Source organism: Cucumis melo, chromosome 8 (genome assembly GCF_025177605.1).
Source record: "Cucumis melo cultivar AY chromosome 8, USDA_Cmelo_AY_1.0, whole genome shotgun sequence".
Classification (NCBI taxonomy): Eukaryota; Viridiplantae; Streptophyta; class Magnoliopsida; order Cucurbitales; family Cucurbitaceae; genus Cucumis; species Cucumis melo.
The window spans coordinates 21,640,741-21,659,821 of NC_066864.1; the positions used below are offsets into that span (position 1 = coordinate 21,640,741).

Consider the following 19,081-nt stretch of genomic DNA (forward strand, 5'->3'; position numbering starts at 1 on the left):
TCATCATTTTTTGTTAAATCTAAGTTCTTTTTTCAAACTTCTTTCAAATATTTGCTTTCAAACACAACAACATTTTCACTTTTTAAAATACATTCCATCTTAAATATTTTATTATTCTCAAACTACCATTCAATAACTTATTTCTTCTCCCGTTTTTAATATCCTAACCATCTCATATTTCTTCTCCCACTTTTTAAGGTCCCAATCATTATTTTTTCTCCCACTTTGTATCAGGTTTGTATATTAGTGTTATGATATACTTATATTATATGTATTAGTTGGTTGATATACTTACTACATGATTTCCATTTTTTTCAAATTTTATGCAATTCAATGTAGCATCATTAAGTATGTGAATGATGTAACTTAGTATAGCAAATATATAATATGTATCAAAATGTACTAGTGAAGTATATTAAGTATATCATCAGAATATCAAGTGTATCAAGTGTATTTTATTCAATCAAGCGTATTGATAGATATAGAAAATATACCAACAGTATATCAATGGTATCAAACATATGAACTGCATCAAGTGTATTAAATCTATCGAGTGTATTGGTGAAAGTATAAAATGTTTATAAGTAGTGTATTAAATGTATCGAACTTATTAAGTGTATTAAACTTAATTGAATGTATCGATAATGTAATGTATCATGCTTAGTACATCAAGTGTTCTTAATTGATTAAGTGTATTTTCAAAGTTTAATAAATGTATCAATAACATATCAAGTGTATCAAACCAATGATGTGTATCAATTGTTATTTAATTCATTGAATGTATCAACAACACATCAAGTGTATCAACCACATATCGAGTGTATCAACCACACATCAAGTGATGCGTAAAAATGTTGATAATTCTAATTAGTAGATTTGTAATTATTCATTTTTCAAATGTGGGCTGGGCTTGAATTTTGCCGTTTTTGCAAATTTAAAAGTGGTGTGTTGTGGACCTAATTTATCAAACTAATTTTGCTAAATTTGCAAGAGCCCCTTATTATTATTATTCTTAGAGGAATCGTAAAAATGACAAATTTGACAAAATATTTATATTGATAGACATGGATAGACATTGATAGACACTCATATGCTTCTATGAGTTATAATGGTACATAGGTAATAAAAGTCTATTAATATTTACCATTGATAAAATATATAATTTTGTTATATGTTTAAATATTTTAGTTTAAATTTAAGAGCATTTTCATTGTTTTTTTTTTAGTTTAAGTACATTTTTAACCCATGTTTTAGGTTAATTTTGAAACTATTTATTTTTGAAATAAGTAATTTTGTTTTTCAGAATTTTATCAGCCAAATAACATTTAAAGAAAGATAATGAAAGAAATATGGTTAGAAATGTTGGTCCGTAGGGAAAAGATAAAAAGACTGCTCTTTCCTTCTACAATGGTGTTTGTTGGCAACAATCAACATTCAACATTCAACATGGTGAAAAAGTGGTGAAGTCCATATAAAAAACTACAAAATCCCTCTCTCTGTCTTTCACTTGGCCATCAAAAGGGCAGATGTAGAGTAGATCACTCGAAGAAGAAGGAGAGACCAGAATTTCAATCACTGTACCATCTTATCAATTTCTTCGCCAATTTGATTCCTGCCACAGCTCCATTTCTCTTTTCTTCTCTCTCTTATTTTTTACTTTGCCATATGGAATCTCGTTTTGTTTTTGTTTCAATGCTACTGTTTATTCCTATTCTATCCATTTGCCGCTTTTTACTATTCCCCCTTTCTCTGTGGTTTCTGCTGGTTTAATGGGAATGGTATGCACATAATCTGTGCAATTCGGGTGATCTACTTTTGTTTTCTTCTTTCTTTTTCTTGGGTCTTGCTTCTTTTGTTCTATACTTGGTTACAATTTGCTCAGTTGTAGTTCATGGTTTGGTATAATTGCTCAGGTTTACGGATTTTGCTTCCCGATCGACACTGTTGTGCTTGGACAATTGGGCATTTAGTACTGATGCTTAATTCTTAAACTGGGCACAACGAATTACTTGTTGTCTATCGGGCCATGATGATTATTTCTTATCCTTATTTGTGTACTGCGAAGTTGTGATTTTGTCTAAATTTCATTGAGAGCTCCATGAGAATTATGCCTGAATTGGCTGATTTTTGGACTTATTGAAGTAGAATGGATGAATAATCTTAGAGGAGGTGTAGCTTGTTTAAATCTTTGTGCTGCATGACTGATATGATGGTAAAAGAAAATTTGGTGCAGAGAGTAGATGACGAGGCTAAAGAGAATGATTGTTCGACTATTGGGAGTGAAGATTTGGGTTCTCAGTCTCGCCATAGTGTAGGGAAGGAATCTGGGGCCAGTTGTCGTGTGTGCCAATGTGTTGAATCTGACAGAAGAGGTGATGCGGTTTTAGGATTTCTTGGTATCACTCCTCCAATTATGGAAGCGAGAAAATGTGATGGGGATCGGGATTCTAAGCCTGAGAAGCAGAGTGCAGAAAATGTTGACGGTGGTTCTATGCTGAAGAAAGATGTTAAAGGGGATTCGGGTTCAATTAAGTTCATAGGCCCTAATGGGGAGGTTTTTATTTGCAAAACTGACATTGAAATGGGTTCATGTCATCATGAAGATGCATTAGTGGAGCTTGGGTGTTCATGCAAGAGTGACCTTGCACTTGTACACTACGCATGTGCTCTCAAGTGGTTTGTTAGCCATGGTTCTACAGTTTGTGAAATCTGTGGATGTATTGCGGAAAATATTAGAACCGACGACTTTAGGAAGGTCGTGAGTTCTTTAAAAGAATACGAAGCTTTAAGGGAGAGAACTGTTAGTGGGGTACCTAATCCTATGCAGACTACTGCTAGTACTGATATTGATCCTGATGCCGTTGCTGCTGTCCGCAGACAGCGGCTAAGTGAAATCTCGTTGTGGTTCAGTCCTCATAATTATAGTAGCAACAATAACTCTACTGCAACCTCTCAGGTTGTTTCCGAACATCTGAATACCATCTCAGAAAATTTTGTTCATGCCGAAAATCCTGCTACCAGGTGGGCTGTTGAGGGTACTGGAATTCTTCTTGCTACAGGGCTGCTTACTGTTACGCTTGCTTGCCTCATAGCTCCTCGTGTGGGGAAGGTGAGTCTTTGTAGTTATTTTATATTGTGGTAATTCAGATATATTTTTCTTGACAAAAAGGTTCGTTGAGAAGTTACTTATATTTTAAAATAGATATTCAGAGTACTGAGAATTACTGACGCATTAGGCTTCTCTGTAGGCCACACTTGACTAACATACTCAATAGCATTTTAGATGTCAGAAGCTACCGTCCTTGTGTCTTCTTAAACAACAAAAACCTAACATTCTGATTAAAAGTTTCCATCCTCCACCCTTTTATTTGCCATTACTTTAAAAGACACTTTCAATTCTTGAGAACATATAGCCTTGTTATTATTTTGTCAATTCTATGTATTAGATTTCTTTAGTGGTTTATTCATATGCACCTAGTTAACTCTTTCTGCCTTTTCTCCTTTACCTTTTTCTTTGAAAAGCCACTGAATTTCATTTATGAATAGAATAAAGAGGGAGTGATTAGACTCCCTATACGAAAAGGTGCATTACAAAAAAGTTCTCCAGTTTAAAATTAGAGAGGATAGACTATAATTGGTTACAGGGTGATTATATTTACACCAAGCATGAAAAATATAGAATCCATGAAATTATCAAAACTTGGGTGCTTGTCATTGAAACCTTGCTCATTTGATTTCTCTCGAGCCAAATAGTTCAAAAACCTTAAATATAGCATTAGCAAGGCAGAGAGTTCTCCTCTTTTTTATTTATTTTTTATTTTTTATAAATAAATATTATTATTATTATTATTATTATTAAGAAAATGTTGAGTTATAATTATAATTAGTATTTTAAATGAGAAACCAACTTTTCATTGAGAAAATGTGAAAGAATGCTAATGGGAACATCCAAAGAAAGAAAAAGAAGCCGACGAAAGGAAATCCTATTAAAGAAGAGGACTCCAATCGAGTAACAAAGACCTAGCAAATAATTACAAAAAAAATTGTGACCTTGCCCCAAAAAGAAATATTGAGCCTAACAAAGGTCCAAACATCCAAAGAAAGAAAAAAAGCCGACAAAAGAAAATTCTATTGAAAGAGAACTTCAATTGAGTAACAAAGACCTAACAAATAATTACAAAAGGATTTTGTAACCTAACCCCAAAAAGAAATGTCGAACCTAACAAATGTCAGAACATCCCGTGGGTTGCTCTCAGCTCCTCTAAAGATTCTATCTATCACTTTCCTCTCATAAACCCCACAAAGAAGTGCACACCACCACAATCTCACTTTATCATGAAAAGGCAGATGGAGGAAACTCTTTGATCATTTCTTTGTCTCTATGACTATCCATCTGGAAACCAAAATTGTTATAAAAATACCTCCAAATTGATTGCGAGAACTCAGAGTTCCAAAGGATATTATTTAAGTTTTCCTCCATCTCTCAACAAAGAATGCTGACAAACAACCTAATCAACCAGGAAACTCTCTCGTAATTTGATCCAATGCGTGGGCTCCTTTGTCGGTCACCTGCCAAATAAAGAACTTCAAAATTTTTGAGATTTTCGTCCTCTAAAGAGGTAAGAACACAAACTTGCTAGAGGGGTAAGAGTTAAGTAAAGAACCAGAGAATGAGTAACAGTAGGAACTCTTAGTAGAGTTAGGGCTCCCTAGTCCTAAAATCCCTCCTCTAGGGTCTAAACTCAAACTCCCCAATCAAAGGTAGAAGAGTCATAAAAAATGTCATCGCCGTTTTTATTAGGAACTTGCTTAATCCATGTACATTTCAATTACTTGGCTTCAATAGTATCAAGCTATCTTATAACCTAGATTTGTGCGTGGGGAGAGTCTCCCACTCATGTTTCTAACCTGGCACCAAGGATGAAGTGCTAAGCTTAATGCTATAACCTGGGTTTGTTTGGAGGGAGAAGACCTCCTCCTAAGGTGCTTAGGATGCCAATGTTGATATCAATATTGATTACTCAAATTTATGAATATATCAATCAACACATATTTGAATATCAATGTTTTTTTCTAGAAAAAGAAAACATAGATATTATAAAACAGGGAGAATTATGATGAATTTCTTAATGAAACTCCAAACTAGCTTATTTAAGTTATAAACTGCCCTTTAAGTACATATATTAATAACTCAAGTTAATATGTGAGTTAATAAGACAAAATAAAACTATTCAAGGCTAGTCTAATTCAACTACTTTTTCTAATAATATATAAAATCACCAATATAAAATTGGTTCGACCTTTTCTCGGTGTTATATCTCTGTGGACTAATAATGCTAAGGGTTTTTGTAATCGCTCCATTCATTCATATCTTCTGAATAGAATGCACATGTGTTCATCCATGTAAGCTTTTGTGCTTCATTAAATTTTATTTTATTATTTAAATCGCTTGGGTCATTAAAAAGAAAAATAGGTTAAAATACCATTTTAGTCCTTGTACTTTGAAATTTGTTCAATTTTAGTCCTTGTACTTTCAAATGTGCAATTTTAGTTCTTGTATTTTTAGTAAATCTTAAATTTAGCCCCTGGAAGTTAAATTTTTATTAAAAATTGATTAAATAATCACAATAATTTTTATGCAAACTAACATAACATGTGAATATATTTTTAAAATTTATAGTGAAAGTGCAAATAAAAAATAAAAGCAACGAAAAAATCTACAATAAACTAGTGCTAGGGAGGGACTAAATTTAAAATTTATTGTAAGTTGAGGGACTAAAATTGGACATTTAAAAGTACAGGGATTAAAATTGAACAAACTCTAAAGTATAGGAACTAAAATGATATTTTTCTTTTCCTTTCCCCCCAATCTGATATTCTTTAGGATTTCCTTCGATTCTGCTAGACTTTTTCTTGATATACCTTGAAAGGAATTTCTATTTTGGTGCAGAAAACTGCGAAAAGTGGCCTTCATATTCTTCTTGGAGGAGTTTGTGCGTTAACAGTGGTGGTTTTCTTCCGCTTTGTGAGTATAATGCATTATTTTTGCCCTGACCTTGCTTTTCTGGTGTTTTGTTTTATTATAGGAATCTATTTTATTCATTAGTAATATATTGACATGTGGCATGGACCAAGGGTCTCATTCAAAAGTAGTTAGACAGACTATAGAAAGTTTTTTTTTTTTTTGAGCAAAACAACTTTCATTGAGAAAGAAATGAGAGAATACAAGGACATAGAAAAAAAAAAAGCGCTCCAAAACACCCCTACTAAAAGAAGGGATTCCAACTAAGTAAAATGTGACTGATGGAATAGTTACTTAAGGTCTTTGAAATCGAAGCCCGAAGAGACACATAAAATCTAACAAGGGACCAAACTTCGCTATAGCCCTTTCCCTACCTCGAAACACCCTATCAATCCTCTCCTTTCAAATATCCCAAATCATAGCACACATTCCAACAAGCCACAAAAAATTGGCATTTCTTTCTGAAAGGTGGATGAAGAAGGAACTCCTCAATTGCCTTGCGAACGCTCCTTTGGCCAGCATAGCCAATACCAAACTCCTCCAGAAAAGAGCACCACACAACCTGTATACACTATTAGTCCCAAAAGAGATGATCAATGTCTTCCTCATTAGCAAATAACAAAAAGGCCCAACAAGCAAAGTCCTCCCCCTTAACAAGCCTATCGACAACGTCCACTCGACCAAGCAAAACTTGTCAAATAAAGAACCTAACTCTTTTAGGAACTTGATAGAACACCAATTGTATATTGATATAATATGAAAATTACAGAGAAAGGACTGATAATCTAATCCTTGAACAACTAACATTAGCAAACGAATTGTAATAAAATTGCAGAAAATCAAGAACAATTAAAAGAAACCCTAACCCTCTGCCCTTCCTTTCTTTCGAGGAGTGTTGCAGACTTCCTCAACCAAAAAATCCCCCTTCCTTCCTTCCCTCATCAACTTCTTATTTATAACCATATTTCCATGTAACTACCTAAATATCTAATTACTCTTATATCCCTGCTCTAGTATTAGGTATCTAACAGAACCTTAATCCTCTAAACCACATTGAAAATAGATTCCCTAATGGGGAAGGGATCCAACAACAACCGAACAAGGATTTACATGAAAAACATCGACTCGGGTTAGGAATCCAAACATGACCTCCCCTCCCTAAAACTGCACCCCTCAAGCAAAGAAAGAAGAGAGGCAACTTCCATTGTTTCCCTATTTGACAAATTCTGATGGAACTCGTAAGAGAAAAGGACACCGAATTCTCAGACCCAACGAAAAGATTTTTAAAAGTGGACAAGTGATAAAGATGCAGAAACAAAGAACAAAGGGAACTCTCCCCCACCCACTGATCCTCCCAAAATTAAGTATCCATACCATCCCCACAATGCAATGAGTGAAATGAGAAAATGTTGGAAGCTCAAAAGAATTCCAGGGTTTTGGTGTGTGACTTTAACCCTTTTCTCCATCCATTCAAAAGGATGGATGCCATGCTTGCTCACAATGATTCGATGCCATAAAGATTCGGGTTCAAGGGTGAAGCGGCAGAGCCAGTTGGCCAACAAAGCTTTGTTACGAATCCTTAGGTTACTAGGCTCTAAACCCACTAGTTCACAGGACATCCCACCGCCTCCCAACTAACCAAATGAGAGCCTATACCTTCGTGACTTCGTGCACCCCTTCCTAAAGAAAAGTTCTCACACTTCTAAATGCTCTTGCACATTGAGTTAGGGGTTTGAAAAAGGGATAAGTAACACACAAGGCTGCCACTCAACATAGATCTAATCAAGGTTAATCTACCAGTTTTAGAGAGGAACCCTTTCTTCCACACTGGCAACCTCTTTTAAATCTTCCCAGAAACTGGATCTCAGAATGTCATAGTTCTTGGGTTGCCACCTAGAGGAAGCCCAAGGTAAGAAGAAGGGAGAGAACCAACCTCACAATCAAACACCTCCCCCCACCTCTTAAGTTTATCTTGATCATTATTAACTCCCAATATTAGACATTTGTTCCTATTAATTTTTAGCCTTGACATTTCTTAATAAAAAGGTCACAATATGGTTAAGGATCAAGAAGTACTCCTCTTTCCCATAGTAGAATATCGTAGTATCATCTACAATTGAAGATGCGATAAGGTGACTTCTTTCCCACCAACCTTAAATTGTTCAATTATCTTTCTTTCCACCCTTTAAAAGTGAGCCGACTTAAAACATCCATGACGAGTAAGATTAAGAAGGGGGACAAAGGATCCCTTTTGTCTTAACCTTTTGGAAGCTTGAATTAACCCCTTCGGGGTTCCATCGACGAGGATAGAATACTTCACATTCCTGACACACCCCCACATTCATAACCTCCCATTGTAACCAAGACCTTTCTCCGTCAACACTATCCAAAAAATCCCAATCCACATCGTCATAAGCCTTCCAAAGACGAGTTTAGTACACTACCCTCCTTCTTCGGTCGATACTCCTCGAAAATGGTGGAAGACATTACTCTCCTTAACCGATTAGTGAGAACCTTAGCTAGTGTCTTATAGACACTAGTGATAAGGCTAATAGGACGAAACTCCTTCACCCTATTGGCATTCTCCTTCTTAGGCATCAAACACACGTAGGTTTCCACCAATGAGCTATTTAATGTGCCTCTTTCAAAGAATTCTTTAAACACCCCTCCAAATATCCTTTGATGAGTTTCTAGTTATCTTGAAAGAAAGCCATAGAGAAACCATCAAAGCCTGGAGACTCATTCCTATTGTAGCTGAGGACAACCTTTCTAATCTCGTCGAAAGTAAACGGGGCAACCAACTCCTTGTCCTCCCTTGTCGAGATAGGCATCCAATCAATGCCTTCCACAAATGGCTTCTCCTTGACCTCTGGACTATAAAGGCTAGAGAAAGTCTTAAGGATCTCTTCCTTAATCTCCTTGCCATCACTTGTGCGATCCTGTTTTCCAAAGCAGGGATCCTATATGATTCTTGTTCCTCCTGCCACTCGCCACTCTATGGAAAAAACCGATATTGCAATCCCCTTTTCCTTAGCCCACTTCTTTATTTTCTGAACAAGAAACTAGCCTCTTCATTAAGATAATGAATTCAGATGAGTGCTCAATGCACAAAGAATACAAAATGAAAGTAGCTACGGATCAGTTAGTGCACCCAGACATGTCAACTAGGTTGACATCCCTATAACACCATCTTCATCTCCATAAAGGACTTACAACACTTAACAAAAATATAGTACAGTTCATTCATAAAAGAACTTATAACAAAAACAAAACCAAACCCTAAGCATGAAGGGATAAACTAAGAAACAAAATAGTTCTGTTATAATTATATTATTGGGAATATCCTTGTTATATTTTCCTTTTCTGGTTTTTTTTTGCACTTTCCTTCTGCGGTCACCACTATGTCTCGTATGTATATTTCCGTAATGAATTGCAATTAGGTATTTTCATTTTCTCTCAATCTTAAGTGTTTTACATGGTATTAGAGCTCTATAGAGTAAATTATGGTTTAAGAATTTAGCTCTTGTGTTACATCTAGGGTTTTGTGGAGGGGTGAGTTTGTAGCGTTTTGCCTACCGCCGCCATCGTTGGTTTGTTTGTCGTTTGTCAGTCGCCGTCGTCCATCAGGCGTCAGTTGTCGCCACTGCCGCCACCATTAGAAGTTCGTTCTTTTTCGACATCGCCCAGTTCAAAAGGGAGCCCAACTACCGTCTACCAACCCCAAATTTTCGATGCCATCCGACCAACGGATGAGGTTCATGCGCCGCCCTTTCCTGTTTGTTTTTGTGGGTTTCGTTGGAGCTATTTCCTCTCTTTGGTGGTGCGTTTGTTTGGGCTATATACTCGCTGTTTGTGGTTCATTCAAGAAAAAAAATCCTCTAATAATTAGGGTTTGCTTCAACACATCTGTCCTTTAGATTTTGATCTGTATTTCTGTCCCTTTTTTTGAGGTAATGGCTAACAAGAAAACAATAACCACGTCGTAGATGATTCCTATGATGTCAAAAGTAATCGAATTCAAGTTGAATGGATCAAACCACTATTCATGGAGATCGAATGTTCATCATTTTATTAGAAGCATTGCGATGGATGAACACATCAAGGAAAATCCACCAATAGATGCTACCAAAAAGTTTTGGTGGCGAGATGATTCAAGAATGCTTCTACAAATCAAGAATTCTACTGACCATGAAATCATTGTGCTAATAAATAAACTGCGAATTAGTCAAAGAACTACTAGAATATTTGGATTTTCTTTATCCCGGGAAAGAAAACATTAATAGAGTGTTTGATGTTTGTAAGACCGTATATCAACCTGATCAACGAGGAAAGTCTCTCACGAGTTACTTTGGAGATAAAAAATACCTATGTAGAATTCATTGCCGTTTTGCCAATTAGCATTGATCCAAAAATTTTCATGGCTCAACATGAGCAATTGTTCACCATGAGTTTCTTAGTTGGTCTTGCACCTTAATATGAGATGGCCAAAGATCAAGTTTTGTCAAACTAAAAATCTCATTGTTGGAAGAAGCCTATACTCAAATACTTCGTACAGAGAAACCACAAGCAGTTATATCATCTGATTCTAGCCGTGCTTTAATTGGACCCACAAATGACTATAGAGGTAATAAAGGGGTTGGATGGTTATCCCAATCACCAACGAACAAAGTATTGACAGCATCACCTTTTACTCCCATTATTGCCTTCGCGGAGACAGGTAGCATCTTTAAATGCCTTCTTTCCTCCACTTCGAAATCGGTCATTGACTCTGGTACTACAGACCATATGATAGGTAACCCCAATTTATTCTCTAACCTATGTACATCTTCCTATTTGCCTAATGTCACTATGGCTGATGGAACCTCCACTCTTGTTGTAGGATCCGAAACCATCCATTTTTCTAAATCAATTTCTTTGTCTTTAGTTTTAAATTTACCACAATTCTTTTTTAATTTGATTTCGGTCCGTAAACTCACTTGTGATCTTCATTGTTGTGTCTTTTTTTTTTTTTAGTTATTGTTTATTTTAGTATCTTATGACGAAGCAGACTATTGGTAAAGGATGTGAATTTGGAGGTCTTTACATTTTTGAACCACAAATACCTACAACCACCACATGCTCCAGCTAGTTGTCTCCTCTTAAAGAACCTTGTTGGTTGGGTCATCCGCCTATCTCTGTGTTGAAGAGTCTTTGTCTCCAGTTTCAACATTTTTCTTCCTTAGATTGTGATTCATGTTGGTTTGCTAGATTGCACTATTGTTAGACCACCAATTATCCACCAATACCATAGAAGGAAGAAGAATGTAACTAATAAATAGAAGTTTGGGTAATAGTCGGTTATAGGTAAGGGGGACCACTTAAAAGGAAAACAAATAGCAAGAAGAAAGAGAAAGTTAGTTAGTAAGTTTTTCATTGTGGTAGTTTCCTACTGGGAGCTCTTGAGAGATAGGGTTACAGTTAGACAAAGTGTTCTTCACTGAATTACATATCGTAATTCATTTTCCTTCCTATATTGTAACTTCTTTCATCGAAATTCAATAAAGTTGTTCATTCTCTCCTTGAGAATTCTGTGTCGGATTTGAGATCCAACATATTGGTATCAGAGTAGTAAACTTGGGAAAGCCGAAGAAGATGGCCAAAAAGTATTAAGAGGTTCGAATCGTTGGAACAAGAAGTGTCGGAAATGAAAGTTGATCTGCAGAAGTTGCCAGTGATGGAGGAGAAATTGTTGATGATCATGAAGAACATCGAATGATTGAATGTTCAAAACGAAAAGCAATAGCAACATCAGCAAGCATCGGCGAAAAACTTGGATTGACTAAGTTCGAAGGCCGATAATCAACAACGACAGCACCGGGTACTTATGAAATATATTAGAAGTGTTGTTAATGAGAAATCGCTTACGACTTCCGATACGGAAGGTTCGTCTAGCAAATTGAAAGAAACCGGTAGGAAGAAGATCAAAGGAATAGCGATAAGTGAATAATCGAATGATGAGACAAAAAAAAGATCCGAAGGAAGAAGAAGATAAAACAGTTGATCGGAATAAGTTTAAAAAAGTCGAAATGCCTGTTTTCAATAGAAACGATCCGGACTCATGGTTATTTCGAGTCGATCAATATTTCCAAATTCATAAACTAACAGAATCGGAGAAGATGACCGTTTCTGTCATAAGTTTTGAGAGATGACCGACTTGTCCACACCTATAGCAGGTTCATGAGAAAGGTCCGTTATAGGGATTTCTAGATCTTTTATTAGCTTCAGCCGTCTCTTTTTTGTTGTTTTGTTCTTCCTTCTTTTTTGGATCTTTATTGTTTTCTGCCATTATTGCCTTATTAGTTCCTTGAGGTGCTGAAGTGTTTTTGGATGTGGAATTTTCCCACAATCCTTTTCTTGTAAACTTTGATCGGCTTTCTATCATTTCTTCTACTGTTTCTGCATAAGCAATGGCTCTGATAGCCATTGAAAACGTTGGAGTTTCACTTTCTCCTTCGGTTCGTTCGTAATCCTCCTGTAAATCTAGCAATCAAATGCTGCTCACTTTCCATCAAATTCGTCCGAGCTCCTAATCGGTGGAACTCCTCAATGTATTCTGCTGTTTTTTGGGATCCTTGACGGCAATTTTGGTACTGTGTATACAATGTTTGATCGTAGTTGGGAGGTAAGAACCTTTGCTTCATTAATTTCTTAATTTTTTCCCATGACCGAATTGGCTGCCTCCCTTGTTTTTGTCGATTGACTGCTACTTGATCCCACCAGGCTGATGCTCCACCTTTTAGTTTCAAAGCCACCAAATGAACCTTCTTGTGCTCGGCTGAGCCCATATAATTGAAAATTTTTCAGTATTCTTTATCCAGTCAAGAAAGGTTTCAATATTTCGTTTACCATCGTATATAGGAAGGTCGAACTTCATTTTATATTCATATGCTTTTGCCCTTCGTTCTCTGTAAGGTGCAAATCGATGTCCTCTGTTGTTCATGGTAGCATCACTTTCTACGTCTTCGCTCGAGGAACTCCAGTCTTGATTATGATTTTGATTTTCTAGCCACTGTTCCTTGCGTCTGTTTCTTCTTCGAAACTGATTTATTCTTCTTTCTTGATTTCTGTAGCCACCTGGATATTCTGCACCTCTTCTTCTTTGAGCACCCCATTGTAAGTTTGGCCATCCCTCAACCGGTTGAATTGGAGCTATTATGTCCAACCTTCTGACCACCGCCTCCAAAGTCTCACGAATTCCCTCCAAGGTGTTCTCAACTGACAGCAAGCATCTGGTTGTCGTTCTTGGAGAGAGGACGGGCGGTTCTCCCGCCTCTCGTTGTTCCTCCGCCGCGCCGATTGGCCATCGGTCCCAAGTCCGATGATGCTCTGATACCTATTTGATGTAATATCAAATTTGTTTTCTCTGAAATTTTTCTTATCTTCCCAATGTGGTGAAGATGTTTATTTGTACTAGAATTTTACAGCTGTGTAACTGTTTTAGTTGTAACAACTCTAACAGTTTTTTGTTAGTATCTAGGTGGCCTATTTAGTTAGCCTATTTAGTTATATCACTCTTCGTAAAGGTAAATGTAACTGTGTTCATCTTATTTTCTTTTTTGTTTCATATGACCATTTGTCATCTTCTACACGTTCTTTCATCGCATCATTAGGGTCTATATCTATTCCTAAAATTGTTCATGAAACTTTGTCCCATCCTAGTTGGTGTGCTACAATGGTGGAGGTGATAACTGTCTTAGACAATTGTACTTTGGGACTTAGTTTCTCTCCTTGTAGGAAAGAAGCTTACCGATTGCAAATGGTTGTTTTTAGTTAAAGTTAATCATGATGGTTGTGTTGCTTGATTAAAAGCATGACTTGAAGCGAAAGGCTATGCACAAACATACGACATTGACTATTCTGATACTTTTTCTCTAGTTGCAAAAATGGAATCCGTAAGGTTGTTTATTTTATTAGCTCTCAATCATTGGACTTTACATCAGCTTGATATTAAAAGTGCATTTCTCTACGGTGATCTTCAAGAAGAGGTGTATATGGAGTAACCAACAGGGTTTGTTGCTCATGGGGAGATTGGAAAGGTGTGTTGCCTTCAAAAGTCTTTGTATGGACTAAAACAAAGTCCACGGGCTTGGTTCGGAAAACTTAGTAAGGTGATTGAAAGCTTTGGAATGCAGAAGTACATGTTAGATCATTCAGTCTTTTTTAAGGATCCGGCAATGGTGTCTTCCTATTAGTCGTACATGTTGATGATATTGTGATTACCGGAGATGATGCTTCAAGTATACAATCTCTAAAGACTTTTCTCCATTGCCAATTCAAAAGAAAAGATTTGGGAATGTTGATATACTTCTTAGGAATTGAGGTAATTAGAAGCATGAAAGACATACTATTATCACAAAGAAAATATGTACTTGACTTGTTGACTGGAACATGGAAGCTAGGGTCTAAGTCATGTAGTACTCTAATGATGCCTAACTTACAGCTCACAAAAGATGGAAAACTACCAAAAGATTCTGAGATATAGAAGGTTAGTGGGGAAACTTAATTATCTTATAGTGACTCGACCAGACATAACCTGTCCAGTGAGTATTATGAGCTAGTATATGCCATGCCTTATAGTTGATCATTGGGCTGCTTTGGAACAAATTCCATGTTATTTGAAGGCTGCTCCTGAACGTGGTTTATTACATAAGGATTATGGTCAGACTAATATTCAATGTTTTTTAGACGCCAATTGAGTAGGATCCTAAGAAGATGGAAGATCAACTTCAGAATATTGTGTTTATGTTGTTGGTAATTTGATTTCTTGGAAGAGTAAGATGCAAAATGTGGTGTCACGTTTAAGTGTGGAATCAGAATATAGGACAATGACACAGTCTGTATGTGAATTGATTTGGATATATCAACTTCTTATTGAGTTGGGATTTGAAATCATTACATGGACAAAATTGTGGGGTGATAATCAAGCACCACTTCATGTTGCATCTAATCCAATGTTTCATGAGAGGATTAAAAATATTGAATTTGATTGTCATTTTGTATGTGAGAAAATTCAACGAAGTTTGGTATCTACGAGATATGTGAAGACCAGAGAACAATCATGAGATATCTTCACGAAAATATTGAATGGAACATGTATAGATTATCTATGTAACAAGTTGGGCACAATTAACATGTATGCTCCAACTTGGGGGGAGTGCTATAATATTATTGTGAATATCCTTGTTATATTTTTATTTTTTGGTTTTTTCTACACTTCCTTCGTTGGTCACCATTGTATCTTGAATATATATTTCTTTAGTGAATGCAAATATATATTTCTTTAGTGAATGCAATAAGGTATTCTGATTTTCTCTCAAACCTAAAGTGTTTTACAAGTAGAAATCAGAAAACTATTGCAAAAGAGACGTCCATATCCATTAATATTCCTTGCCCACTTCCTTTTTTATATACCAAAGCAATATAAGAACAGCCTAAGGGCAAAGGTTTGAGAGGACCCCTCCCCAAACAACTAACGGATTAAAGCCTTCCAATTGATAAAATTCATGAGGAAGCTGTAATTACAAAGAATTTGGCCATAATTTAATACAAAAAGAAATGAGAGAACAAAACTTATTGAGTTCTTAACCCATAAAGGGGCATAGCATTGTGCTCTTTCTCGTCATACATTGTCCGAGTTACAGCTTGAACCTTAAAATAGTTCTCCCTCTAAGTAATACAGGGTGCATCACTAGTTTTACCGTTCACAAATATATATAAAGAGTAGGACTTTGTCGAGGAATAGTGCTTACATTGCACAAAATGTGAGGTAGTTGAGAATTTCTACCCTTGGAATGGGTTTATTTTGATGTTTTATTCTGCGGACACAGTGGCTGGAATCATTAGAGATGCCTTTCAGCCTCCTGAATGCTCCTTCCATATTCTATTTCCTAATGATTGAAATTCTCAAAACATGGGCATGTGTTTGCTTTCGTGGTTTTTGATGACATTTTCTTTTCGTTGCAATTTACTGGGTGACAAGGAAACATCTGAATATAATTCTGTACTAGTAGCTAAATGAAATAATATATATCTACTGCTTTGTGTCCAAACAAGGTTTTGATTTTCTTACCCAGCAAATATCAGGGAGAGTGTTAAAAGGTTATCTAAACAAGACCCTGTTATGTTCAACTTGACCATAGCTCAAACGGTAAGGATATTCTATCTTTCGCCAAAAGGTTAAACGTTCAAATCCCCACCTCGTATGTCGTTCTATATGTTTCCTACTATCACCTAAGAGTCTTCACATGATTTAGACTTTAGGGCTTAAGTATGTATTATCGTGGAGGGTTATGGAAAACTAACTTGGCCTCTCATTGAGCAAGTAATAGACAATTTTGTTGGACTTCTTTGTCCAAAAAGAGGATTGGCTGTTCATGTTTACATGAGATTTGGTAATTGGGAAGTGGCAGGACCTATTATTGTTAGTTTGTGCTAGTGGATAGTGGAACATTGGCCCCCATTAGGATTTAGGGGCATGCTTATATTCCTAGTAAGGTAGGAGCTGCTGAGGCTCTGACTCACTGCTTGTTGGATAAGTCGAAGGTAAAATATATTATTTTTGTTACAGCTATTTTAGATTACGCTTATAATGTTCCTATTTCTCATTTCTCTTTTTTTTTTTTTGTTCTAGTTTTTGAAAATACATGCTGTTGGTAACCGTTCCTTCGCTTTTTTTTTTTCTTCTTTTCATGTTAAAGACCATTTTAAAATTTATACATAAATTTTTTAAAAGGGAAAAACCAAACAACCAAATAAAATGGGATAAAACAGCAGTCTTCAAGAAAAGTTCCAAAAGAAAACCAAGGAACATCCACGAGCTCGTCTACCAAAAAAGGAACAAAAGAATTTACAAACAACTAAAAGCCTAAAAAGAAAGAGGAAAAGAAAAAAAAAACATGGACAACCTAATCAAACCCAACAAAGGAAAGGACCAAAAAATGACTGCTAAAAACGTCAGTACTGATGGAAATTGTAAAATCTTCTAACAAAAAGGAAAAAGAAAAAAAGGGAAATTTAGATGGTGTACCAGAACATACTCTTAGCCTCGATCTTGTTTTAGTCGATCAAATTCTTGACTTTTGACGTTTTTTTATGAGACAACTTCATTTATCATATTGAAGTACAAAAGGGGAGAGCTCCAATGCAAGGGAGTTACAAAAAACTTTTTCAATTCGATATAATGAGGGAAGGTGAAAATTTACACCAAGAAACCTTTAAGGAACATATAGCATAAAAAAGAAAATGAGCAAATGACGAATTCATTTTTGAAGATCCATCGATTGCTTCAATGTTGATATTTTTAAATTTTTGTAATAATATTATATACGTGTGTACAACTGTGGGTATTGAGACGCATGTGTTGTTTCTTTATTAATTTTTTCTTACGTTGCAAAACCTATGAAAATTTGCAAAACTTCAAGGCTCGTATTCCTAACTTGTATTCTTTCCATATCTGCAGTTTGTGCTTACCAGGATAAAATATGGACCTGCACGATACTGGGCCATTTTGTTTGTCTTTTGGTTCCTGGTGTTTGGTATTTGGGCGTCGAGGACACACGCTGCTCATACAACGTAGATGGGTACATTCTGTACATTCTATTTGGTTGGTTTTCCATTTCTCCTCTTTAAGGCGATCTCACAAAATAGACAAGTGTTTGATACTTTTTAAGATACTAAAATCATGATATATATCTTGTAGGGTTTTGATTCAATGTTGTATTTTAGGTTGTATGAGTGTAAAGTTGAGATTTGGAAAGGTATATAAGTATCCGACAGGATACAAATATGCTTTAGCTGTATTTTATTGACCTCAGAGCTGAGTATTTTTTATATGTTAAAAAGGATCTTCAATTCTTTTAAAATTCTGGTAGATTGTTCTCATTTTTGAAGTGTTTCATGAGAAGAATACTTTGGTATGTTAATGAAAAAAAAAGGGAAGGTTTAAAATCACTTCCAAACATATCATTTAATTATTTAGAACATTTTAATTAATCTGGAGATATGTTTTTTTTACTTAAGAATTGAAGTGGAAGCTTTAATTTTATTTTTTACATTGTCTCCTTCAATGTTGCTTGAGAAATTTTTTAATCCTTCAACATTTTCAACGTGAGTTTGTTTTTCTAATATCTTCTAGTTTAAGCATTTTTTCAAAAAATACAATTAAGTTAATTTGTGTTTCATCTATTTCCATATTAATTTCCTTGTATTTTCGGGAAAATTTTTACTACGACATCGATAGAATAATTAACTCATTCCATTTATTATTGTTTTTCATATCAATACTCTTTAAAAATGAAGTGAGATCACTGACGTTAATGTGTGATATACTAATATTTATGAGAACAAAATTTTATATGAATAAAGGAGCACGGTGCTCCCATGTGATTAGTAATACCGCTCCCCATGTGATTAGTAATACTCTTTTTCCATTTTTATCTTTTGTCCAACTTCGTTGGAACACGTATTGGGCATGGTGCTATATCCTTTTCTATGTAGTGCTTTCCTTTGTTGTATTCTTTGTGGATTTCAAGGTATTCCGAGCTCATTCAAGACTTTACTTGCTCTTCCTCCTCATCCTTAGAAGCACCCGTAATACTTCTTCCAGCCCTCCCTCGGTAGTACATCAGTACTCATTAAAAAATGTACTTCAAAATGTAGATCATTATTAATACATCATCATGTTATACTTGGAATGAATTCCTAATATGCATATATATATATATATATAGGCATATTGGTTGACTTAGGCATATCGATTGACTTGTACGGAAAAAGGTAAAGAATATAGAGCAATGAGGGTAGAGTTGGTATAATAAAAGAAACAAAAATCAAAAATTAAAATTTTCATATTTTTTAAAAGAGGTCCAAATGTTTTTCTTTTCCTCCTACACATTGCAACTTTCTATTTTTCAAATATTATATTGAAGATAAGGTAAAATATTTGTACCTAATGTGTACAATGAAGAGAAACATATGTGATTGATTACGTGTAAACAACCTAAAGTTACAGAGGTGTCAAGA

General features: G+C 35.5%; 1 protein-coding gene across 2 annotated transcripts; it reads left to right on the plus strand.

Annotated features, from left to right (window-relative positions):
- Positions 1–1,347: 1,347 nt before the first annotated feature.
- On the plus strand, positions 1,348–17,922 carry LOC103486085 (uncharacterized). Of its 2 annotated transcripts, none has more exons than XM_008443916.3 (3): positions 1,348–3,109; positions 5,951–6,025; positions 13,132–13,625. In XM_008443916.3, exons 1-3 carry the CDS (start codon positions 2,198–2,200, stop codon positions 13,162–13,164), a joined length of 1,020 nt encoding a protein of 339 aa, XP_008442138.2. In that variant the 5' UTR covers positions 1,348–2,197; the 3' UTR covers positions 13,165–13,625. The 2 variants fall into 2 exon arrangements, with proteins under 2 accessions (XP_008442138.2, XP_008442137.2); XM_008443915.3 differs by lacking the exon at positions 13,132–13,625 and adding an exon at positions 17,520–17,922 and having other exon boundaries at positions 1,349–3,109.
- Positions 17,923–19,081: the final 1,159 nt, after the last annotated feature.